At 38.5% G+C, this 27473-nt stretch overlaps 1 protein-coding gene across 7 annotated transcripts in view; it reads left to right on the top strand.

Annotated features, from left to right (window-relative positions):
* The window catches only part of LOC139764502 (uncharacterized), a 50797-nt gene extending 41791 nt beyond the window's left edge, over positions 1–9006 (top strand). For all 7 annotated transcript variants that reach the window (XM_071691121.1, XM_071691123.1, XM_071691117.1 and 4 more), the window contains 3 exons: positions 3113–3478; positions 7381–8334; positions 8657–9006. In XM_071691121.1, the coding sequence (XP_071547222.1) occupies positions 3113–3478; positions 7381–8288 (1274 nt within the window). In that variant the 3' untranslated portion in view covers positions 8289–8334; positions 8657–9006. The remainder of the gene's footprint in view (positions 1–3112; positions 3479–7380; positions 8335–8656) is intronic.
* The last annotated feature ends 18467 nt before the right edge of the window (positions 9007–27473 follow it).

Genomic DNA, 27473 nt, shown 5'->3' with positions numbered 1-27473 from the left:
TTACTCTTTATATGGGCATTCATGTATATATAAGTGGATGGGCCACTCTTCGTCTGTTTCCTGGCACAACCTCACTGACTCTGGAAGCAGCGATTAAGTATGTTAGAGTAATGAATAAAATATATACTATATATATTCCCTCTAAGGGTTAGTGCTCTGTTGCTAACATGGGAAATGGTGAATATGTATGAAAGAAATTATTCATTCATTTATATATGTATATACAGGAACACTAAACCTGTTTTCACAACAACTTTATGGTGTCATTGTTGTTGCAGAACATGAATATACATCTAAAGTGTTAAGTATAAGTATTTCGTCACAGCACAGTTGAAGTAGGTGAAAGAGTATGTATCATCAGCCTCCTGGAGTAGGAATGTAAAGGGAGGTGAGGGATTCTGTGTTTAGCTACTCCAAAGTATCTAGGAGGAGGATTTTGTATGAAATTGAGCTTGGTCCAAAATGAAGGATGATTTTTTTTTACTACCATAGATATTTCAAAATATGGAAATTTTTGAAATAGATAATGCAGATTTTAGGAATACCACTGTTTGATATACTGCTTTTTCTTATGTAGCAATTGTTTTGCAAGATTTCAAATATCTGAGAGAAGGCAGCATAGCTTTTCTGTGAGCATTTAGAAATGAAAATTTTAGATTCACATTGTTATAAGTGACACGTTAGATCAAGTACAGATTTCAGCTTCCGAATATGACATGAAGGAAATTTATAGATTTTTTTTTTCTTATTTTTTTTATCAGCCTCTTTATATTGAGTTTAGATTATAGGTCACCAGGGTTTCGTTAAGTGTTGGTATATGTGGTGATCATACACGTAAAAAAGTGATCAGGTGTTCTCGGTTATGTAGCTGCTATTGATTTATTTTTTAATTTTTCATATTTTCGTATCCTCACTATATGAGAAAGTGTGTCTGTGACTGTCCATATTTTTTCTTTCTTTGTCTCTATCTTTCTAAAATTTTGTCATATATACACTCCTTTTCCTGCCTATGCTCACCTGGCTCTTACCAGCAGGAGGCTTGTTTACTGATCCTTGGAACATTGTCATTCATTGTCCTACCGAACACCTTGCCAACAATGCTAAGGAGACTAATTCCTACATAATTTTTACATATTCTTATACTCCCTCTATGTAATTATCTATCTATATATCTATATCTCTAATGCTTGTTCCCTTCAGGAACTCCTGTAAGGGGGTGGCCATGGCAAAAGTCAACATAGATTATCAACTTTAGTGCCACTTTGTAGCCTTTAGTGCCTAACCCTTAAACAGGCCACTGGCAGAGGGTAACTGTAGTGCATTGTTTTCAGAGGTTCCCGCCAAATGTTCCTGTGACTAATACTACCAAATTTTTCTACTAAATGTTTCAACCTATTACTTTTACCCAACACTCCCACCTAATATTCCTACCTACTACTGCTACCCACTGCTCCTTTCTAATGTTCCTACTTGTATATATTCCTCATAAAATTTTGCCTAAAGGCAGGGTCAGTTCATAGTGCCCAGCACAGGAAAAAGAGTTACAAAGAATGAGTTGTGTGAGTTAGGTGTTTTCAAGTGTTATTTGTGACAAGAAGAGGTTGTATGTTTGTGGACAGATTGCTTGACAACCATTGAAGTACTGGCTCACCATGTAGCCATCATCAACCCTCCCAATACTCGGGCAGGTAGCAATGGTGATATACTTCCCTGGTCGGTGGCTGTTTACCAATTATTACCTGCTTCCCGTTATCTTTACATAAAATGGTTAATACCTTTACCCAGTCATCAGGAAGTTGACCACTTTTCCATGTTTGCATTCACACTTTCCTCATCCATTCCTGAGTAGATCACTTTCATTCTTCTTACACTTTACCTATTTCCTCTCTCTCCCAACAAATCTCTTTTGCCATGATCTTACATCACTCCTTTAAGATATCTCTTCATCACTTAAAAATATTATCCTATATTTTCAGCATTCTTCCAGACCTTTCTAATATACTGTGTCCTTACATGTACCTCTCTCCTTCTCTTACTTGCATCCTTCCTGAAACTCTCTTCACTTCTTTTTATTGATGTATACCATCATTTTAATTCTTGGAATTTATACTATACAGTGTCCTCCATCATTATTTTGTGGCAGATACAGCTTCTCCTACAGTTTGTTTTCCTATACCAGCTTCCATGAATTTTCACTCCACCTCTCCATAATCTTGGTACTATGTATCGCACATATCCCTGGCAGCCTCTGTTTCTGATGGCAGATTTCATTTTAGATTTCTTAACCATATTCATTGGATTGAAGAAATCTGTTAAGTAGGTTTCTTTTGTCAGACTATTTGTCTGATACTGTTGCTTCAGTATGATTATTTTTACATCACAGACTTTCAACAGACTTAAGGGGTTACCACCTAGCTCAGAAAAACTACAAATTTTGTCATAAGAAAGTGATTTTATAGTTAACTTATTTTATGAACTGCAGTGATGACGTTCGATCAGGACTTTATTACAGCATTTTGGGGATAATTTGCTTTTTTAGTTCTCTTTGTATAATGTTCTGTGAGTTAAAAGCTAAGAACAGTTACCATCCTTGATAATTTTAATTTTCTGTGATGCAGGGAGGATAAAGAAGTGAGGTTTTAATTTTGATAAGAACTTGTGCATATGAAGTGCTATTCCGAGTGGATGATGATGATTATGCAAATAGTGGAAGGCTTTTAGTGCTCCAAACAGAAATTAGTTAAAAGCAAATGAGTACTGCATATGAATTATTAATTTGGAAATAAGTCAACATAGAAGTTTGGTGTCTCTATATGTTCAGCTTGAAATTTCTTGCACTCTTTCAACATAAAAACTGTTTACTTGAAATCACTTGTTTCATTTATAATGTCACTTATGATGATGTGGTTCTAAGGTAACTCGCTTAAAAGTAAATGAAATTTAGAAGGAAAACTTCATTCTAGAATTCATGTATATGAAAAATTCTAGGAGAGATATTTGATTTTGTATCCATAAGGAATAGAATTAGGGGAGAGGCTAAAATTTCTATGATAGATGGGATGATTTAGGAAGATATATAATGGCCATAATTTGACGTTGTCTTATATTGCAGGGCTGGGCATCTACAGTGACAGTGACAGTGATGGCGAGGGTTCAGGTGGTGAAGGTAGTGACCGAGGTGACACTGACAGTGATGAGGAGTTACGGCAAACCATCAAACGCAAACGCAGAGATTTTCAAGCCACTGAGAGAGATATACTGCTGAGGTTGCAAGAAGAAGAAATGGCAGAACGGAGTAGGAAGTATGGTACTCAGGATGTGGAATCTGAAGATGAAGATGAAACAGAGGCAAGGGAGGGAGAACAAGAGGGGATAGAGGAGAGGAGGGCTAGCAAAGATGGGGAAGGGGACAGACTTGGGGAACAACAACAGACACAAGGAGACACTGAAGAAGACATCAGTCCACATTCAACTTCAGGTAAGTTAGATATGAGTCAGAATATAAAGGAATGTGTTTTGAAGCTATGGTTATGAAGTATTAGCCCTGAATATTGTTTTATCATTTGTCCTGGAAAGTGACTAGTATAACATGAGGCATTTCAATAAAGATCGTTGAATGATGGTTTTATGGAAGATGCTTAATCCACATTTTGAAAACTAAATATATGTTATTAGTTGTAAGTGTTGTGTGTAGAACCAAATTTTAGTGTTTTGATATGTGAAACATAATTTCAGTCTGACACATACTAATTGAACATGGACATTTTTGTGACAAAGCAATGGTTACTCTTTTTTTCTAGAATTAAGAATTGACAGTACTTCTATATCATGTTGGTTTATAACTAACCTCTTTCTCCTGTCTACTGGTAAATTCATTTACTATTTGAGTTTCATGCTTGCTGTTATAAGCATTAAATGTATTGGACTATTGCTTTAATGAAATATGTTTGGTTATCAGATTTTTTTTACACATTAGTATGACTTCTCTATTCTGTACTGTTATACTTTTTTTAGGGCACTAGTGCCTTGCTTGACTTTCGCTTCTCATCTTTTTTAAAAAAATTTATTTGTAGAAAGATTATGAAGTACAAGTTCTGCCTATCTGTATTTCTGATGCATGTTCCAATTAGAACTCCCTCAAAGGGGTGGCCACAGCAGTACAGGCTCCATATTTAAAGAACTCTGCTGCTGCTTCTTAGTCTTTAGTGCCTCACCCTTAACAGGCCACTGGCAGAGGGCAAGTCTAGCACAGTGTTTGCTGAGGCTCCTGTCTAATGTTCCTAATGACTACTTCTATCTAATGCTCATACCTAATGTTTCTACCTACAAAAACGTTCCTACTTAGGACTTCTATCTACTGCTACTACCATTTTGCCAAAAGGCAGTGGTAGCGCATAGTGCTTGCCGCGGGAAAATATAGAATTACGAAGAATTAAATGCATGAGTTAAGTGTGATATGACAAGGAGAGATTGTATGTTTGTGGACAGAATGCCAGTAGTCCACATGTTAGGCAGAAAGAAAAGACAACCACTAAAGTACTAGCTCACTAAGCAGATGTCACTAACCCTCCTGATACCCAGGCAGGAAGTACTGGTACTATACCTCCTTATCGTTGGCTGCCTACCAACTACTGTTTACAATGCAGGCGAATCAAATGGATAATGTTTTTCCAAAAAGAGTTGTGGTTAAATCTTCATTCCTCTGAATTTGATGTATGTATGTGTGTCTTATTATGAATGAAAAAAGAATACTGATTTTGCTTTTTATGAGCACTGAGGTAGGACAAAGAAAAATATTTTGCACCACTGAGGTAGGTCAAAAAATTTTTTTGTGTACATATACAGTTAATTTGCCAGTTATTCCAATAGCGTTGTATGGATGTAAGATAAGGGCATTAGTAGAAAAGAATGGAAAGGGGGGGATGTAATGGAAGTATTATGCTTGACAGCAGCTTGTGTGTGGAAGTCTGATTGAATGACAAGGTAAGAGAGAGTTATTGATAAGTGTGTTTATGAGATAACTGGAAAGGGTATGCTGAAATGGTTTGGACAAATGGAGATGATTGGAGGTGGAGGAAATAAGAAGGGGGAAACCAAGGATGAGGTGGAAGATGTGGTGAGCAAACTTTGAGTGCTCAGGGTCAGAATATGCACAATGATGTAAGTTGTGCCTGGGATAGAGTGCATTGGAGCAATGTGGTATACAGGGGTAGCGTGCAGTCTTTGAACTGAACTGTTGATAGGGGGGTTATAGTTATTGTGCATTATATATGACATTTAGAATGGATGTGAGCAAATGATATTTCTTCATCTGCTTATGACTCTACCTTGGGAAAAGGCAAACAGAAATGAAAAAATTTACTTCATTTTACAAAAAGGAAAAAAAAAAATTTTTCTTAAGAATAAAAATTTAATTATTTCCTCTTTCATTTTTCATACTTGTTAGTATGGTAGCACTAGCAAAAGGCAGAATTGGCCTCGTGCTCACAACTGCTCTCTGTCTGTCATTTGTAATGAACCAAAATTGGAGTCACCCACATACAACCAGGCCCCACAGACCTTTCCATTGTTTCCCAAATTCCCTGGTTCAGTTCATTTGCCAGCACATTGCTTCCTGTAAATGTCACTCCTGTCCACTCCAACCCATGTATGCCTTACATCCTTCCTTCAGACTCTTGAGTACCCATAACTTTATTACTCCATCCTTCTATTTCCAGTTTGCTAACCATATCCTTCCACTTCTAACACATATTCCCTCTTTGTCAAACCTATCCTCACTCATCCTTTCAAAATGTCAAAACCATTGCAGAACACCATCTTCAGCTCTCTGTACTCTTATTACCACATCCCTTTTTTTTATCCTATTGTTTCTTACTTATTCACCCCTCTTATGGTCCTCAGTCATTTTACTTTTAACATATTCACCCTCTTCGATACATTATCTTAAGCTGAAGCCTCTTGTCCATGTAACACTGTTGGGACTAATGTACCTTCAAGCTTACCCATACTTGTCCTCACAGATAATATCCTTTATTTCCACACATTCCTCAGTGTGCCCAGGACCTTCACTTTCTCACCCATCATATGACTTACTGTGGTTCCCATTTGCTGCTGTATCCACTCCTAGGAATCTAAAACACTTCTGTCCCTCCAAATTTTCTCTCCTCAAGCTCACACCCCGACTAACATGTCTCCCTGCACTGCTAAATTTAATAGCCATGCTTTTATTCACATTAACACTTGACTCTCCTTTCACACACACTTCCAAATGCAAACACCAGCTTTTATATATTTTCACTCTAATTTACCCCCAGCAGTGTCATTAGCAAACAGTAAGTGGCTCACCTCCCTCACCCCTGACAGGCAGCAGAGTTGCCTCTCCCCAAAACTCTCACATTCACTTTCCTTCCATAAACAGATAAAATAGCCATGATGGCATTACACATCCTTGCCACAGACCCACTTTCACCTGGAACAATGCATTCTACTCTTGCCTTAAGCACACTTATTATCTTGATAAAAACTTGGTGCTTTTAGTATAGCTTTTCTTCTGCACTTTGTATTCATAACACCTTCCTAAAAGCATTTCTGTCAACCTTATCATCATATACTTTCTCAGATTCAGGAAAATTATGATATATCAGATTGCCTTGAGTTCAGGAAAAGTATTATCTGCTAGACTAGCCATTCCTATGCATGTTCTAGCTCAGGTAAATTGTAAGAGAATGGCCTGCCCTACTTATAATACACTTGAACTTACATTTCATAACTTCAGTTTAGTTGCATTCACTTACATGCAGACACCCAGGCCACAGTCATTGGGGAGAATGAGCACTCTTCCTGTGTTCATATCAGAACCATTATTTTTTATATGTATTGATATCAGTATTGAGTATATATTAATGTGGGTGCAGCAGGAATGCAGCCAGTGATGGGTGCTCTAAATTGGGGTGAATGACAATCTCAGTTAGTCCCAAGAAAAGGCACACACAGCACTTACCATGGTCACCAATGGGAATACCTGAGGCTACCAGGCAGCTCCAGTGACTCATCCTTTGTATTGGCTGCCATGGATGACCAGTCAGCAAAGCCCTCAGTGAACAGAATTCACATTTTAGTGGGAAGTTATGTGTTAACTGGTGTTTATTGCTCTGTGTTATGTAACAGAAAATTGAAATCCGTAGAACCAGGAGGGATTAATACAGGTACCCTAGGACTGACATAGTCTGAGTTGTTACGATTCTTCATTCTTTGTCGCCTTTATTTGTTATTTGTGGTGAATAGGCAAATACTTGCATATGTTTGGGTATTAATAGTAGTATGAGCATATATGTAGTGTCAGATTTTGTATTTATGATTATGAATTTTGTTCCCTTATAGGTAACGTGAATCCTACAAAGTTTGTACCACCACAGGACCCAGAAGTTGATTCCACACAGCCAGACAGTGTCACTCCAAATGGTTCTGTAAAAGGGGACAATTACTCAAAAGACTCTGAACAAAGTATAGACTCAGAGGAAGATTCAAAATCTTCTTTGAGCGATCACTCACATTCAAGTGAGGAAAAGAAAAAGAAGAGAAGGAAATCAAAAAAAGAAAAGAAAAGAAAGGAAGGAAGAAAGAGGAGTAGGTCAGGAAGTAGGGTAAGGGAGGAGAGGAGGGAGCATAAGAAGAAGAAAAAACGAAAAGAGGTTAGCAGGAGCAGAAGCCGAAGTTCTGACGAATATTGTAGATATAGAAGTAGGAGTAGGAGTAGAGAGAGTTATAAGAGGAGGAGAGATGTAAGCCGGAGCCCAAGTGATGAAAAGAGTTCTCATAGACGATACAGCCGGGATCGTTCTAGGTCTAGAGGCAGAGATAAGTCACGGGGTAGAAACGAAACTAGGGATTGGTCAAGAGATAGATCTAAGGATAGGCACAGAAGTAGGTCCCGTGGTAGGAAAAGTAGCAAGTCCAGGGACAGGAAACGGTACAGAGATAGGAGTAATGAGAGTAGATCAGGGCATCGTCATAGGAGTAGGTCCAGGGGAAAAGATCATAGACGAAGTTATAGAGATGGTAGCGAGGAGAGTAGGTCAGGAAGAAGTAGTAGACGACGTTCTCACACATATAGTAGAAGCAGAAGTCGCAGCAGAGGCTATTCACGCAAGAGAGATCGTTATCAGTCCAGATCTCGATCCAGGTCAAGAACCCCAAAGAGGTCCAAGAAACGTCATCGATCTCGGTCCATGAGTTCCACCATGTCATATCCTAAGAAGTCTAGAAGAAGATCCCGATCGTCATCGTAGGCAAGTGAAGGTCCTATCGTGAGTGCTGTGGTAAGACCACAACAAGGTAAGTTGTCCGTGTTCTGCAAAGGTATCTGTGTACAGTTTATTTTCAGGTCATCAACAGCTTTCGCCCATCCATGTAGATTTTTCTTCGTTGTGTAAGAGGAAATACTTTAATCATATGGAGAGAAAGAAAGCAGGCAGTTTGTTTGTTTGGTATGAATTTTGGTCATGTAACTTGGGAAAAGTGAGGAATGAGTTATTTCATGAGATAATTTTTGTATTGAAGCATTACATTTATATTTCATATAATATTGCCATTGTCTTGAAGCTCCACCATCCAAACTTAGGTTAAATATTTTTCATAGTTTGTTCTTTTTTTTCAGCACCTGCCTTGCACTGCCCATCGTTTGAAGTTGCAACCAATTTGTCATATTCTGACTTGTGTATCCAAAGATCGGTCAATTGTGTACATAGTACCTTTTAATGCAAATAGTGATGTAATTATCATTTTTCAATACAAGTCTCTTATTCCAGGACAGAAAAAACAATGTATTCTCTTGTGAACATGAAATTGGATTGTATGAGAATAGAAATTTTTGTATATAAAATTAAGTGATATATCATTCTCATATCATCGGTAACTCATGTTCAAGAGATTGGTCTCATTTTACTTTTCAGGTTCTGTGATTGAAAAGCTTGCTCATGTAGTTTAGAATAAAATACTAAGACTGAATATTTAGTATTATGACTCCTCTGTGTAGATAATTTTAAAGAATCACGGAATCAATCTTCTGTATATAATGTCATTTACAGATGTCAACAAGAATAATATTCATACAGGTGTAAGAAAATGATACATATTGTATTGTGTTATATTTCTTGTATCAGCATAATTTTGCTTGGAGAAGAAGACCTTTATGCTTATGTTCATAGAGCTTAGAAACTTAAGCATTACAATCATTGGATAATTTTATCATTGCAGACTGCAGGATCACAAATTGCCACAATAACTTCACAAAATGCCCACAACATAGCATGCGTGCTACCGAATGTAGCTAGCTTAAGTGATTTTGTTTGAACCTCAGAGCACTGCTGATCCAGTTACCAGCTTTGTCAGACTCCATAGGAGATACAAGGTATGAGATAAGCATTTGAATGATGTGAAGCCAACTTTGTGTCCTAAACCTTCCATGAAACTGGTCTTTAGGTGACAACTTTACCAGCTTTTACACCAATGTTAATCACAGTCATGGAAAGATTGTCTGTTGTGTTGAGCTTTTAGGGAGTGAAAATGTACAGAAGTTGTATCTATAAGACCTGCCTCTTTTAATTAATGAAATCGTAGTAAATTTCAGGTGTAATTTTTTCTTATTTGATACCCACTACAGCATCATTTGCAATCAAATGGCAATCCCATCCATCTCAGCCAGTTTACCACACTTACACTTATACAAGGCTTTCACTGCTTATCTTTTCACCAAACCACCTGCCATGACTCGCACTGCATACCTCTGAATCAAAAATATCTCTTTACTACCTATCATTGAACACATTCAAGTCATTAGAAATGAATACTCATTCCATTTTTGCTAGTTTCTCTTCCCCATTTTCCCCTTTATATGTTTGTTTTCTCTCTATTAACTTCCTTGCAAAACATTTTCTTGTTCTTTCTGAATTTGTTGATACCCCTGAAGTTTGTTGATACCCCAACTCTCATTTGCCCTCTTTTTTGGCCCTTATACCTTCTTAACCTTCTGCTACTTTCTTTTGTACATCTTTCCTGCAAATAATGCTCACACTTTTGTAGTTTTTCTTTTACTGGCAACTTCACTCCTTACCCTACCACTGTCGTCTTTTTCATATCTGCAACTTTCCACCATCTGCACAGCACAGACATCTCTTGCACATGTAAGCTTTGCTTCTCTGAAAATCTCCCATTTATCACTCACTCTGTTTGCTTCATTTACTCTAACATTGTCATTGATATCTAGGAGTGGATTTGTCTGCGGATGGAACCATGGAAGCGGAAGTGAATCATAGGGTGAGGGAAGGGGTGAAAGTTTTTGGAACTTTGAAAAGTGTGTGGAAGTCGAGAACGTTATCTTGGAAAGCATAAATGGGTATGTTTGAAGGAACAGTGGTTCCAACAATATTATATGGTTGCGAGGTGTGGCCTATAGATAGAGTTGTGCAGAGGAGGGTGAATGTGCTGGAAATGAGATGTTTGAGGACAATATGTGGTTTGAGGTGGTTTGATCAAGTATGTAATATTTATTATATTTATTTATTTTGCTTTGTTGCTGTCTCCCGCGTTTGCGAGGTAACGCAAGCAAACAGACGAAAGAAATGGCCCAACCCACCCCCATACACATGTATATACATACACGTCCACACACGCAAATATACATACCTATACATCTCAATGTACACATATATATACATACACAGACATATACATATATACACATGGACAACACTCAGTCTCTAGCTGTCATGTAATAATGCCCGAAACCACAGCTCCCTTTCCACATCCAGGCCCCACAGAACTTTCCATGGTTTACCTCAGTCGCTTCACATGCCCTGATTCAATCCATTGACAGCACGTCGACCCCGTTATACCACATCGATCCAATTCACTCTATTCCTTGCCCGCCTTTCACCCTCCTGCATGTTCAGGCCCCGATCACTCAAAATCTTTTTCACTCCATCTTTCCACCTCCAATTTGGTCTCCCACTTCTCGTTCCCTCCACCTCCGACACATATATCCTCTTGGTCAATCTTTCCTCACTCATTCTGTCCATGTGCCCAAATCATTTCAGAACACCCTCCTCTGCTCTCTCAACCATGCTCTTTTTATTTCTACACATCTCTCTTACCCTTACATTACATACTCGATCAAACCACCTTACACCACGTATTGTCTTCAAACATCTCATTTCCAGCACATCCACCCTCCTGGGCACAATTCTGTCCATATCCCACGCCTCGCAACCATACAACATTGTTGGAACCACTATTCCTTCAAACATACCCATTTTTGCTTTCCGAGATAATGTTCTCGACTTCCAAACATTATTCAAGGCTCCCAGGATTTTCGCCCCCTCCCCCACCCTATGATTCACCTCCGCTTCCACGGTTCCATCCGCTACCAGATCCACTCCCAGATATCTAAAACACTTTACTTCCTCCAGTTTTTCTCCATTCAAACTTACCTCCCAATTGACTTGACCTTCAACCCTACTGTACCTAATAACCTTGCTCTTATTCACATTTACTCTTAACTTTCTTCTTTCACACACTCTACCAAACTCAGTCACTAGCTTCTGCAGCTTCTCACATGAATCAGCCACCAGCGCTGTATCATCAGCGAACAACAACTGACTCACTTCCCAAGTTCTCTCATCCCCAACAGAATGCATACTTGCCCCTCTTTCCAAAACTCTTGCATTCACCTCCCTAACAACCCCATCCATAAACAAATTAAACAACCATGGAGACATCACACACCCCTGCCGCAAACCTACATTCTACGAGAACCAATCACTTTCATCTCTTCTTACACGTACACATGCCTTACATCCTCTATAAAAACTTTACACTGCTTCTAACAACTTGCCTTCCACACCATATATTCTTAGTACCTTCCATAGAGCATCTCTATCATATGCCTTCTCCAGATCCATAAATGCTACATACAAATCCATTTGCTTCTCTAAGTATTTCTGGACCTGATAGTATCATCCTCTAGATTTGTATAGGTCCCCATTTAATAATTTCCTGCTTAGCTGTCCTCCTGTATCTTTGACTGTGCTCATGTTTCTTAACAGTTCTGTAACACTTGCATATACCTTCACCAGTTAGGTATAGAAGTTTGTACCAAAACATAGTTAAAAGTTTTGTAGGGAAGCATAAAAGCCAATTTAAAAAGAAGTAATGGTACTATTTAACATTTATTCAATTTTGTCACATTTTGTGCAAGTGATGTTGCGTGTTCTTTTGGGATGGATTGAAAGATGTGTGATGTTGGTCTTGGAACGGGAATTGTTGGCATGACTGACTAGCTGTTGTTTCATGTGGCGTGACTGGGGTGAAATCCCCAGACGGGCTCCAATTATTTTTGTGGTGGTGACTTTGTATTTGAAGTGAATCTTGCAGTGTATGCTAAGTTCACACTCATGTTCGCGTTGTTTTTGGCATGTGCATGTTGGCATCGGTCTTGGGATGTTTGGGGGAGGATGAATGGTGAAGGAATATACAGATTGTGCATATTAACATCAGTCTTAGGGCAAGTGAAAACAAAGAATATATGTATAGTTTGGGAAATGCTGTTTTGATCACAGATGTGTGGAGTAAGCGTTCATAGTGCATTGTGAATTCGGTTGCCAAATTTATGATATTTTCTAGGAAGATATTGTAAGATAGTGCACTACATTCAGTTATGGAGTTGATGAGGTTTCAATTTTGCAACACCATTACTTAATCTCAGATGATGCTTGCCAGAATGAAACAGATAAGCAAAAATCTGATGCAAACATAGTGTCACAATGGCAGCTGGATTCGCGATGTGGTGTGAATGCTTATTTCGTGTGTCTGTGATCAAAGCAGTAATCCCTAACATTACATATATTCTTATATATATAGTAGCCTGATGTTACTGACACTACCAAAACCAGAGGCTACCATCCATGGCAAAGTCACAAAGACATTACATGTTACTAGCTGTGGCTTAATTGTCATCACTATTTTTTTTTATTTGATATTAAGGTGAGTAATGTGGCAGTTGAGGGAATAATTGGTATACATGGGGTGTTCAGTGTTGTAAATGGAAATGGTGAAGAGCTTGTAGATTTATGTGCTGAAAAAGGACTGATGATTGGGAATACCTGGTTTAAAAAGCGAGATATACATAAGTATACTTATGTAAGTAGGAGAGATGGCCAGAGAGCGTTATTGGATTACGTGTTAATTGACAGGCGTGCGAAAGAGAGACTTTTGGATGTTAATGTGCTGAGAGGTGCAACTGGAGGGATGTCTGATCATTATCTTGTGGAGGCTAAGGTGAAGATTTGTATGGGTTTTCAGAAAAGAAGAGTGAATGTTGGGGTGAAGAGGGTGGTGAGAGTAAGTGAGCTTGAGGAGACCTGTGTGAGGAAGTACCAGGAGAGACTGAGTACAGAATGGAAAAAGGTGAGAACAATGGAAGTAAGGGGAGTGGGGAAGGAATGGGATGTATTTAGGGAATCAGTGATGGATTGCGCAAAAGATGCTTGTGGCATGAGAAGAGTGGGAGGTGGGTTGATTAGAAAGGGTAGTGAGTGGTGGGATGAAGAAGTAAGAGTATTAGTGAAAGAGAAGAGAGAGGCATTTGGACGATTTTTGCAGGGAAAAAATGCAATTGAGTGGGAGATGTATAAAAGAAAGAGACAGGAGGTCAAGAGAAAGGTGCAAGAGGTGAAAAAAAGGGCAAATGAGAGTTGGGGTGAGAGAGTATCATTAAATTTTAGGGAGAATAAAAAGATGTTCTGGAAGGAGGTAAATAAAGTGCGTAAGATAAGGGAGCAAATGGGAACTTCAGTGAAGGGCGCAAATGGGGAGGTGATAACAAGTAGTGGTGATGTGAGAAGGAGATGGAGTGAGTATTTTGAAGGTTTGTTGAATGTGTTTGATGATAAGAGTGGCAGATATAGGGTGTTTTGGTCGAGGTGGTGTGCAAAGTGAGAGGGTTAGGGAAAATGATTTGGTAAACAGAGAAGAGGTAGTGAAAGCTTTGCGGAAGATGAAAGCTGGCAAGGCAGCAGGTTTGGATGGTATTGCAGTGGAATTTATAAAAAAAGGGGGTGACTGTATTGTTGACTGGTTGGTAAGGTTATTTAATGTATGTATGACTCATGGTGAGGTGCCTGAGGATTGGCGGAATGCGTGCATATTGCCATTGTACAAAGGCAAAGGGGATAAGAGTGAGTGCTCAAATTACAGAGGTATAAGTTTGTTGAGTATTCCTGGTAAATTATATGGGAGGGTATTGATTGAGAGGGTGAAGGCATGTACAGAGCATCAGATTGGGGAAGAGCAGTGTGGTTTCAGAAGTGGTAGAGGATGTGTGGATCAGGTGTTTGCTTTGAAGAATGTATGTGAGAAATACTTAGAAAAGCAAATGGATTTGTATGTAGCATTTATGGATCTGGAGAAGGCATATGATAGAGTTGATAGAGATGCTCTGTGGAAGGTATTAAGAATATATGGTGTGGGAGGAAAGTTGTTAGAAGCAGTGAAAAGTTTTTATCGAGGATGTAAGGCATGTGTGCGTGTAGGAAGAGAGGAAAGTGATTGGTTCTCAGTGAATGTAGGTTTGCGGCAGGGGTGTGTGATGTCTCCATGGTTGTTTAATTTGTTTATGGATGGGGTTGTTAGGGAGGTAAATGCAAGAGTTTTGGAAAGAGGGGCAAGTATGAAGTCTGTTGGGGATGAGAGAGCTTGGGAAGTGAGTCAGTTGTTGTTCGCTGATGATACAGCGCTGGTGGCTGATTCATGTGAGAAACTGCAGAAGCTGGTGACTGAGTTTGGAAAAGTGTGTGGAAGAAGAAAATTAAGAGTAAATGTGAATAAGAGCAAGGTTATTAGGTACAGTAGGGTTGAGGGTCAAGTCAATTGGGAGGTGAGTTTGAATGGAGAAAAACTGGAGGAAGTGAAGTGTTTTAGATATCTGGGAGTGGATCTGGCAGCGGATGGAACCATGGAAGCGGAAGTGGATCATATGGTGGGGGAGGGGGCAAAAATCCTGGGGGCCTTGAAGAATGTGTGGAAGTCGAGAACATTATCTCGGAAAGCAAAAATGGGTATGTTTGAGGGAATAGTGGTTCGAACAATGTTGTATGGTTGCGAGCCGTGGGCTATGGATAGAGTTGTGCGCAGGAGGATGGATGTGCTGGAAATGAGATGTTTGAGGACAATGTGTGGTGTGAGGTGGTTTGATCGAGTGAGTAACGTAAGGGTAAGAGAGATGTGTGGAAATAAAAAGAGCGTGGTTGAGAAAGCAGAAGAGGGTGTTTTGAAGTGGTTTGGGCACATGGAGAGGATGAGTGAGGAAAGATTGACCAAGAGGATATATGTGTCGGAGGTGGAGGGAACAAGGAGAAGAGGGAGACCAAATTGGAGGTGGAAAGATGGAGTGAAAAAGATTTTGTGTGATCGGGGCCTGAACATGCAGGAGGGTGAAAGGAGGGCAAGGAATAGAGTGAATTGGAGCGATGTGGTATACCGGGGTTGACGTGCTGTCAGTGGATTGAAGCAAGGCATGTGAAGCGTCTGGGGTAAACCATGGAAAGCTGTGTAGGTATGTATATTTGCGTGTGTGGACGTATGTATATACATGTGTATGGGGGGGGGGGCCATTTCTTTCGTCTGTTTCCTTGCACTACCTCGCAAACGCGGGAGACAGCGACAAAGTATAATAAATAATAAATAAAAATTAAGAGAAGAGGTAGTAGGGGCTTTGCGGGGGGTGAGAGCTGGCAGGGCAGCGGGTTTGGATGGTGTTGAAGTGGAGTTTGTTAAGGAGGGGGGTGGCTGTGTTGTTGGCTGGTTGGTGGGGTTGTTTGATGTGTGTATGATTCGTGATGGGGTGCCTGAGGATTGGCGGAGTGCTTGCATGGTGCCGTTGTGCAGGGGCAAAGGGGATAAGGGGATTAAGAATACTTCTCACGTATTCCCTGCATGTCGTAGAAGGCGACTAAAAGGGGAGGGAGCGGGGGGCTGGAAATCCTCCCCTCTTGTGTGTGTGTGTGTGTGTGTGTGTGTCCCCCCCCCCCCCCCCCCAAAAAAAAAAAAGAAGGAACAGAGGGGGCCAGGTGAGGATATTCCAAAAAAGGCCCAGTCCTCTGTTCCTAACGCTACCTCGCTAACGCGGGAAATGGCGAATAGTTTAAAAAAAAAAAAAAAAAAAAAAAAGTATTTCTCATACATTCTTCAAAGCAAACACCTGATCCACACATCCTCTACCACTTCTGAAACCACACTGCTCTTCCCCAAACTGATGCTCTGTACATGCCTTCACCGTCTCAATCAATACTCTCCCATAGAATTTACCAGGAATACTCAACAAACTTATACTTCTGTAATTTGAGCACTCACTCTTATCACCTTTGCCTTTGTACAATGGCACTATGCACGCATCCCGCCAATCCTCAGGCACCTCACCATGAATCATACATACATTAAATAACCTTACCAACCAGTCAACAATACAGTCACCCCCTTTTTTAATAATTATTATTCCACTGCAATACCATCCAAACCTGCTGCCTTGCTGGCTTTCATCTTCCGCAAAGCTTTTACTACCTCTTATCTGTTTACCAAATCATTTTCCCTAACCCTCTCACTTTGCACACCACCTCAACCAAAACACCCTATATCTGCCACTCTATCATCAAACACATTCAACAAACCTTCAAAATACTCACTCCATCTCCTTCTCACATCACCACTACTTGTTATCACCTCCCCATTAGCCCCCTTCACTGAAGTTCCCATTTGCTCCCTTGTCTTATGCACTTTATTTACCTCCTTCCAGAACATCTTTTTATTCTCCCTAAAATTTAATGATACTCTCTCACCCCAACTCTCATTTGCCCTCTTTTTCACCTCTTGCACCTTTCTCTTGACCTCCTGCCTCTTTCTTTTATACATCTCCCACTCATTTGCATTTTTTCCCTGTAAAAATCGTCCAAATGCCTCTCTCTTCTCTTTCACTAATAATCTTACTTCCTTCATCCCACCACTCGCTACCCTTTCTAATCAACCCACTTCCCATGCTTCTCATGCCACAAGCAATAAAAAGTAATAAAAAGAGTGTGGTTGAGTGAGCAGAGGAGGGTGTTTTGAAATGGTTTGGTCACATGGAGAGAATGAGTGAGGAAATATTGACCAAGAGGATATATGTGTCAGAGGTGGAGGGAATGAGAAGTAGGAGACCAAATTGGAGGTGGAAAGATGGGGTGAAAAAGATTTTGAGTGATCGGGGCCTGAACATGCAGGATGGTGAAAGACATGCAAGGAATAGAGTGAATTGGAATGATGTGGTATACCGGGGATGATGTGCTGTTAATGGATTGAACCAGGGCTTGTGAGGCATCTGGGGTAAACCATGGAAAGTTTTGTGGGGCCTGGATGTGGAAAGGGAGCTGTGGTTTTGGTGCATTATACATGACAGCTAGAGACTGAGAGTGAACGAATGTGGCCTTTGGTGGCTTTTCCTAGTGCTACCTCGCGCATATGCAGGGGAAGGGTGTTGTTATTTCATGTGTGGCGGGGTGGTGATGGGAATGAATAAAGGCAGACTATGAATTATGTACATGTGTATGTATATGTCTGTGTGTGTGTATATATATATATATGTATACGTTGAGATGTATAGGTATGTATATTTGTGTGTGTGGACGTGTATGTATATACATGTGTATGTGGGTGGGTTGGGCCATTCTTTCGTCTGTTTCCTTGCGCTACCTCGCTAATGCGGGAGACTGCGACAAAGCAAAACAAATAAAATATATATTATATTTTTTCATTATTGTGCTTGATTACCTACTTATCAATACAGTCTTTTCAAGAACCCATACTTTGTGGCTTATATCTTGAATAAATCATGCAGGTGAGAAGAATTGTTCCCTGTGGATTTGAGCAGATTGGACATGTTACTGGTTTAAATGTACAACTGATGGTCTATTCTCATGCTTGAATTACAAGATGTAAGATATTGTTTCCTTACGTGAACAAATCAGCACATTTACCACAGCAACACTAAATGACTAACCCACCAACACTCACAGGAAAAGGTATACAAATGTTGGTAGAAAGATAAATACATTTAGGATAGTGAAAGTCATATGACAGGCAAGGATCTATTATATAATTTGAATAATTTCAAGTTAGCCATTGAAAATGATAAAAAAAAATTAAAAGGCACACTCGTGCTGTTATCAAAAAGAGCCATCATAAGGAAGGAACATGATTAATGCCCAACTGCCAGTGGCCCAATGTTCCAAATAAAGTTTGTTTCTGGTAACTATGAGTATCACTGTCCAGGGTTTATGGTCAAACCAGATATTTAAATTTCTGATGAAAACAGGTATAATCCTCTTGCAAATACAGTAACTTAGCATTATATTTGGTTATAGGTTAAACAAAACACTGACCACATGCAGATAGTGCATGTGCTCTCACATAGATAGCTAATTACACACAAACACACAAGTGGCTCAGTCATTCCAGCTCTTTATAAATCTTTAAGACTTCAACAGACGGGTACCTAGTATGACCTGGGTTGTGTGTATGCATAAAATTAAAGTATGGTCTGTATGGTAAAGAGAAAGGGAAATGAGTGTTACATTCCCCGAAACATGCAAAAATCACACAATACTTACACTGATAACACTGGCTTCCTTTACATTAAGCACATAAAAACAAAAAATTTATGTTCTGAACACATTGCATGATTTCCTTCTTAAAACTAAACTTGTATCCTTCAAGTTATTTGCCAAATTAAACTGATTAAATGAATAACTGAAAAAAAACAAAAACAACTTGGAATTAAGATCAAATTGTTGGTCTTAAATGTTGCAAATGTTAAGCATTACCCATGTACCTTCAGGGGTCCTTGGAGAATATATTATGCAACTGTGAGCTTTTGATATATATTATGGAAACTTTTTGAATTTTTTAGACAAAAGGGGACAGCGATGCTATTTCCCATGGGGCAGGGTGGCACCGGGAATTGATGAAGGCGAGCAAGTGTGAATATGTACATAGTATATATGTTGATATGTATATGTTCATGTATGTACATACCATACCTTGCTGATGCAGGAAATGGCAATCAAGTATTATTATTATTATAATAATAATAATTATATACAGGGTGTCCCAAAGAAATGTACTCACTTTTTGACACCTTATAACTCAGATTTTTTTTTTTTCAGATTGAAAAAAAATTCTGATTTATAGGGTGTCAAAAAGTGAGTACATTTTTAGGGATATCTGGGAGTGGATTTAGCAGTGGATGGAACCACGGAAGCAGAAGTGAGTCACAGGGCTGGGGAGGGGGCAAAGGTTCTGCGAGCACTGAAGAATGTGTGGAAGGCGAGAACGTTATCTCAGAGCAAAAAATGGGTATGTCTGAAGGAGCAGTGGTTCCAACAATGTTATATGGTTGCGTGGCGTGGGCTATAAATAGAGTTGTGCGGAGGAGGGTGGATGTGCTGGAAATGAGATGTTTGAGGACAATATGTGGTGTGAGGTGGTTTGAGTAAGTAATGAAAGGGTAAGAGAGATGTATAGTAATAAAAAAGAGTGTGGTTGTGAGCACAGAAGAGGGTGTTTTGAAATGGTTTGGTCACATGGAGAGAATGAGTGAGGAATGATTGACAAAGAGGATATATGTTTCAGAGGTGGAGGGAATGAAGAGAAGTGGGAGGCCAAATTGGAGGGGGAAAGATGGAGTGAAAAAGATTTTGAGTGATAGAGGCCTGAACATGCAGGAAGGTAAAAGGCATGCAAGGAATAGAGTGAATTGGAATGATGTGGTATATTATTCCTGGGGATAGGGTAGGAAGAATACTTCCCATGTATTCCCTGCATGTTTTAAAGGGCGACTAAATGGGGAGGGAGGTGGGGCTGGAAATCTTCCCCTCTCGTTTTCAAATTTTCCAAAGAAGGAACAGAGAAGGGGGCCAAGTGAGGATATTCCCTCTAAGGCTCAGTCCTCTGTTCTTAACACTACCTCGCTAGTGCAGGAAATGGCGAATAAGTATGAAAAAGAATATATATGTATAAATAAACATGTTACTGGACTTTGCTTACTTGATGTTTCACCGCAAGTGAAAAGTCACATTTGGCATGACTGTATCATTCCAAAGGAGTCTACATTTCCCTGCTGCGAGATGTAGTGCTACCTTGATCTGAAGGAGCCTTAAGAAAGGTCCAGGGTAATACCAGAACTTTTTCATAGATAATGGTCTTGGGGTCGTTATAAATAAATAAATAAACTGGCTACATGGTACATGTACATGTAATTTATGATTTTGGTGCTAAGAATAATGCCTGTGTTTTGGCCTTTGGTTTAGTTATTTGGTTAAGAGATGAGTTGAGCAATGGTAATGAAATAATGTTATACCAGCAGAATGAGTACATAGCAAGAAGGGACTTTAGTGCCTTGCCATAAAATGACAAATATTTAACACCTACAGTTAGTTTTAATTCTTGCTGTTAAAAATGCTAGTCTACAAAACATTAATGACTACTGGTACTTTGAACTAGCTTGCCATTAAGAAATACGATTACAAAACTCAAAACGTGAAAAATAAAAATACATTAGTGGACAAGATTCTTGACAATGAAAAATAAAAATATATAGATGATAATATTCTAATCTGAGTAGTAGTGATAATGAACATGATATTTTTATATGACAAAGTAGCTCATAACCAAACCTCAGGAAGGCAACCTCTGACTTAACTTTTAATACAAAAGTACATTAAAACATTTTTATCACAGTTTTCACTTCATACCTTAAGAAGTAATGAATCATGAAACCTCTGGTTCTATTGCCTTTCCATAACCACTAGTCAACTGTGAAGTCTTTAGTTTCTTTAAATAGTCCAATAAAATCAATACTTTCCTAACATGCATCTTTTGGACAGTAATTATGTATATGTCATACAGTGTTAATTAAAAGGCTTCACTTTTCCATTACAGACTTCAAGACAAATATCTGCAGTGTAGAGTTTTTATCACTAATAGCTTCAAGTCCATCATAAAATTTTAGACTACATACATATGCACGTTGCATTTATCTATAGTTAAAGTCTGGTTATCTAACCATGGTGGGATCTATGGCAAGCTTGATATTATAAGAATTCGGATACCTGGATATTTTTACAGTATTGTACTACAGAAATACTGTACAGCTGAAAAAAATCAAAATGAATCTGTTTAGCAGTATTGTATAGCATATACATTCATATACATGTTAAACTTCCACTTAAGACCTTGTAACATAGATGCTGACAGAGCTGTCTTAAAGTTTTCCTACCTACACTTAACTTGAGGCATGGTCTATAACACTAGCTAGATTCACCTTTTTCACTATTTTATAATATCAATTTTCTGCAGAATATCTCACACCACATAATTCTGTCTTTGCACAGCTTCTTGATGTACCTATTGACACAACTGCAATGTTGTAAGCTGTCATTAAAGAGATAACTTCTCTTTTTGAAAGGTCCAATACCAACAAGCATCCATCAAGAAACATAGTGATAGACTCTTAGAATGTATAGAAAAGTAATTACAGATGCCAGTAGTGGCAAATCTGTGAAAAACCAGTTCTATACAGGTGTCCCATGTTTGAATATCTGACTTCTGACAAAGCTGGTACTTATCAGATTGGGATGAATCCTGACACATAATTAGATTAGATGGAAATCCAGTCATCAGATAACTGGACTTGACTGTATCTTGCATTTACATATTATTACATGATTTTTTGTACATAGATTTACACATCAAAAACTTAAAATAGTGAATTACATTGACTTTTTTGACATCAATATGATTACTGATGAAAAACAAGTGTTGATTTTACAAATACATCAGAAAATAACATCTTTAGCGGAATTATCCACTTTATTTTAAAGGTACAGTGTTCCTAGGAATTTAATTTTGCTGAATACTAAATGAAGATCTGTTATCACCTCTAAACCTCTTTTATGCTTATGAAAGAGATATTTGGAGATTTCATTTAATTTTGATCATATCTTGTCAACACAACATAAAAATGGGGCAATCTTAAAAACACCGTTTTAATGATTACGAAAGGACAAAAATCCAGAGCAAAATGAGAAATGAACAGAAAGGCCCACAGTGAAAAGACATTACCAAACATTAAGAATTCTTAATTATTGGTATAATTCAAGCTGGGATGTTAAATTTGTTTATTTGCATTTTTTTTTTGTTAAAAATTTCTGTTATTTCCTTCTGGAACAAGAGGCATCAAAACAAATTTTCCAGATTATTATGTAAATGTATCTTTCAAGTTTGTAATTTACATATTAAAAAATAAATCCTTGGTGTTTCTGTTCTATTCTTTTAATATTTTTCCTTTAAACTTCTTGATTTTTTGTCACTCTAAAAGAAATTTTGAGTGAAACCTTTCTGGATACGTCTATTAATCTTGTTTTCATTAACATCAGCCATTAAATAACACCATATACAGTCCCCTTAAATTAAGTCTAACATCTGTCTTGTCTCAAGGCATACAAAACATTTAAGATACTTTCTAAATAGAATTATTTCTAACTACTTAATGTAAGGAACTGCAAGGAGAGGCACTGTTAATAATTCTATATCTAATTCCTCTATGGGTTGCCTCCCACGAAAAGCTGCAACCTTAGCAGAAAATATGAACTACCCATGAACTATATAAAGAACTGGAGAATAATTTGTGCAAACCATTCACACAATAATGAAATTACTTGAGATTTATATATGGTATCTTCAGCAGTGCTTTATGGTCATTACGTTAGTCCAATAAATGTTTTCCAGTATGCAAAATCACATTCTCAGAAAGGAATATTCTCCATATCTTTCAGCTACCATTTCCTAATAGCAGTAACATTTCACATATTGACTTCAAAATTTTGCCCAGTTACTTTTAGGAACTCCCATCTTCATCTTGTTTCAGCCACTTGCAAAGAACTGTAAGGGAAGTGGTGAAGGTAAACTGTATGTGAACTGCAACTATCACATAACAAAAATAAGAATTGTAAAAGTATCTTGTGTAGCATTTGTGTAGTAGTTGTAATTTGTTTAATTTGTTCAAATTCTTCTGACATACACTGAGGAGCTTAATAAATTTGTTTATGAACAAAATTAAATCTCTCCAGTTACCACACACATTCTGAATCATAGCAGGTGCTCCAAATCCTTTCTAGGTAGTTCACTGCTCTCACTGCATATGTCTATCAGCTTTCAGTCTGATGAATTTTTTTTAGGATAAAATTTGTTGTCATTCTCGATGAGACAAAACTTTAACATGTGGATAGGGAGCTGTGGTTTCGGTGCATTACACATGACAGATAGAGACAGTGTGAACAAATGTGGCCTTATTTTGTCTGTTTTCCAGGCACTAACTCGCTGAAGCAGGGGGGTAGCAATGCTGTTTCCTGTGAGGCGAGGTAGTGAAGGCAAGCAAGTATGAATATGTACATGTGTATATATGTATATGTCTAAGTATGTATGTATATGTTGTTATGTATATGTATGTATATGGGCATTTTTGTATATGTGTATAATGAGTGGATGGGCCATTCTGTCTGTTTCCTGCTCTACCTCACTGACGCGGGAAACGGCAATCAAGTATGGATGTGGAAAGGGAGCTGTGGTTTCGGGGCATTACACATGACAGCTAGAGACTGAGGGTGAACAAAGGTGACCTTTGTTGTCTTTTCCTAGTGCTACCTCACATGTGCGTGGAAGGAGGGGGAAGCCATTTCATGTGTGGCAGTGTGGCAACTGGAATGAATGATGGCAGCAAGTATGAATATGTACATGTGTACATATGTATATGTCTAAGTATGTATATGTTGAAATGTATAGGAATGTATATGTGTGTGTATGTATATACATGTGTATGTGGGTGGGTTGGGCCATTCTTTCATCTGTTTCCTTGCACTACCTCGCTAATGCAGGAGACAGCGATAAAGTATAATAAATACATAAAATAATAATAATAGTATGCCTGGGGATAGGGGAGAAAGAATACTTCCCACGTATTCCTGCATGTCGTATAAGGTGACTAAAATGGGTGGGAGCGGGGGGCTGGAAATCCTCCCCTCTCATTTTTAATTTTCCAAAAGAAAGAAAAGAGAAGAGGCAAGTGAAGATATTTCTTCAAAGGCTCACTCCTTTTCCAAAGCCAGAATCAGTAAGCGTACTGAGCACTTAGCTTGTTTAAGGCCCCTATGTTGATGTTTGTGGTGTGGTAAGGGAATGGTGTGTGTCAGAAGTGTTGCTTAGTAGGGCTGGAGTTCTGTTGTGTGAGAGTGGTTGGCCAGAGATAGTTAAAACGGTGCAGACTGGGTTCACAATTTGTTTGGGGTTAAAAGTGACTGTATATCTGTGGAGATATCGACATTCTGGTTTGGGTGAGCCAAACATTCTAGCTGTGTGATGTCGTGCTGTCTGTTTGCTGCTGTTTAGATGTGAGGTAATATACATACAGGAAGACTTTCTCAGTGTGTTTTGTAGTAGGTTATGGAAGATTGTTTAGGAGATTAAAAGAGGGTTGGGAAAAGTACTACTCCTTGAGGAACATAATGTAAAGCTACTCCTTGAGGAACATAATGTAAAGCTACTCCTTGAGGAACATATTGTAAAGCTACTCCTTGGGGAACACATTGTAAAGCTTAAAATTTTTGGTGGTGAAACCTTTATGAGTGACTGGTTTGGCAGATGGCTATGAAGCTAGGCAGCCACTTTTTATCACTTGCGGAGGATGGTGTTCAGGACCTTTTGTGTTAGGTTGTCAGGGGACAGTGTCAAATGCTTTGTTGATATCTTTTACTGTTAATGTTGTACAGGAAAGACGGTGTAGTTGGTTGAGGTCTGGTGCTGTGTGGTGGTAGAATGACTGACTCTAAAGCCATGCTATTTTGGAGAGGGAGATATTCAGGTTGATTCTATTGTGCATTGGTTTTTCGAGGAGTCTGAATGCTGAAAACAGCAGTGGTACGAGTGGGATTTGAGTGATTTGGAGGGTTTTCAGGATGGAAATTATGATGTTAATCTCTATATCTTTCTTTTTTTGTATGTAGCCTGGAGTGGTTTAAAATATCTTGTCCAAGAGCTTGAATTGCAATAATGCCAAATTGTTTTATGTGAAAGTCTAAAGTGTTTCTTGGGCCTGATGCACAGGAGTTCTTCACGGTCTTAATTATATTGCTAATATCAGGTGGTGTGAAGGGTGGATCAGCAGGGTTAGAACAGTTTTTGTGCAGGTTTTTCATGAAACTGATGGGATAGTGTGGGAGATGTAATGACAGATTTTATTACTCATTTCCACAGTTTGACACAGCAGATTTTGTGGTTCATGTTAAAGCAGAATGCCCTAAAAGTATAGATAAGGGTGGATGTGTTGGAAATTACATATCTGAGGACATTGTGGTCTGAAGAGGACTGATAGAAAAAAAAAGACAAGGGAAGGGAGTGGTGTGGTAAAAAGAGCTTAAAAGGGTGAGCTGAAATGTTTTTGGACATATGGAAAGATGAGTGAAGAGAAGCTGACAAAGAGGGGATATGTATCAGAAGTGGATGGAAGTGGGGATCATCCAAACTGAAGATGGAAGGATGGATATGCAGGAGGGTAAAAGGTTGGTGAGGGATCAAGAGATGTGTTAAATAAGGGACAACATGCTGTTAATGGACTGAACCTGAGCATACAAAGTGATAAGGGGAAACCATGAAAAGGTCTGTGGGGCCTGGTTGTGGATAGAAGGCTACAATTTTGGTGCATTGCATATGACAGCTAGAGAAAGAGTATGAACAAATGTGGCCTCTTTTTTTCCTGTTCCTTTCACTACCTCCAGTGGAAAATGGCAAACAAGTATGAAAATAAATATATACACATTTAAGCTAAAAATGAATTAAGTTAGCAAAGAAATTAACAATTAAGGAACTAAGTTTTTCCTTAAACAAGTGATTACTCTTGGAGAACCTCACAACATTTATTGCAATGCATGGTGGCTTACTTCATGCGTGCAAAGTTCATCATTTTGACATGTAATACACCTGTACTTTGGGGACTATTCTCTCTGCCTACAAAAGAGCAATGATGTCAAAGCCAAAAAATATCTGAATTAACTTTCTTCTATATACTGTGTAAAGGTTTAGACAACCCATTATCTATAGCATAAAGCTTTTTGTAGAAACATCTAAAGTTGATAGTTGCATAAATCATACTTCTATTCAAATACTGGTCTTCAACCATAGTTATCATAAAAAAGATACAAGCTACTTTCTCAGATATAAGCTACTTTCTTAACTACTACAGCTATTGATAAGTTGGGTACAAATTATAATTCAACCCAACATAGAGAGTTTGGAATTGCTACATACCACAGCCAATTGATGCTCAAATGGAAAAGATTTATAATGTATACTGCTACAAAAATTCACACAATACATATTCATATTTTTTTGTGCGCATTCCTAGCAGAACACCTCTAAAAGCTAAAAAGTTCCCTTCAAAGCAGAACATCTGAACATGAATGACATGTGCCATAATTTACTAAATGACAAACCAAGGCTGTCCTTTCCAAATGCTTTTATGAAAATATTTTTTGCACTAAATGAATTCCTTTTTACTTCTTGTAATTCATTAAGATTAAAACAGCTTATACATAACATGCAATGAGAGCTTCTGCAATATTCTAATGGCACAGCATGTAATTTTCTTACAGAAGAAAAAGTGATTTCTCATCACTCTCCACCACAATATCACTGGATTCTTATTCAAACTGGCTTTCACTAAAATCTATACCATATTACCATTTTGTTAAAATATGTATACTTGTGGTGAGATGTGAACTTACTCATGGTGGATATGGAAGTTAAATTCCTTGTGAGAGAACAGTGTTATGTGGACGGTATATGCAAGGGAAAGAAGTATGAGGAAGAGTACAAGAGAAAGGAGTTAGAGGTTAAGGAAAAGTTATGAGATCTGAAAAAAGGCAGATGAGCAACATAGTGAGAGAATACTCAAGAGCTTTAGAGAGAGTAAGAAAATGCTTTAGATGTAGGTGAACAGTGTCAAAAACAAAAGCTCAAATGAGGTGAAAAATGAGGAGTGGATGGATAGTGGGTAAAGATGTGAAAAAGAGATAGTCAATATTTTGAGGGGCTGCTATATGTTTTACATACAAGAGAGGCAGAAAAGCATAGAAGAACTACAAGTGTCACAGCATTGTAGAAGCAAAGTCATAAAATCCACAAGATTTCCTTGAAATAAGAGAGAGAGAGAGAGAGAGAGAGAGAGAGAGAGAGAGAGAGAGAGAGAGAGAGAGAGAGAGAGAGAGAGAGAGAGAGAGAGAGACAGACAGACAGACAGACAGAGAGAGAGAGAGAGAGACAGAGAGAGAGACAGAGAGAGA

Source organism: Panulirus ornatus, chromosome 50 (assembly GCF_036320965.1).
Source record: "Panulirus ornatus isolate Po-2019 chromosome 50, ASM3632096v1, whole genome shotgun sequence".
In the NCBI taxonomy this organism is placed as follows: Eukaryota; Metazoa; Arthropoda; class Malacostraca; order Decapoda; family Palinuridae; genus Panulirus; species Panulirus ornatus.
This window is presented reverse-complemented; position numbering and strand designations above follow the sequence as displayed.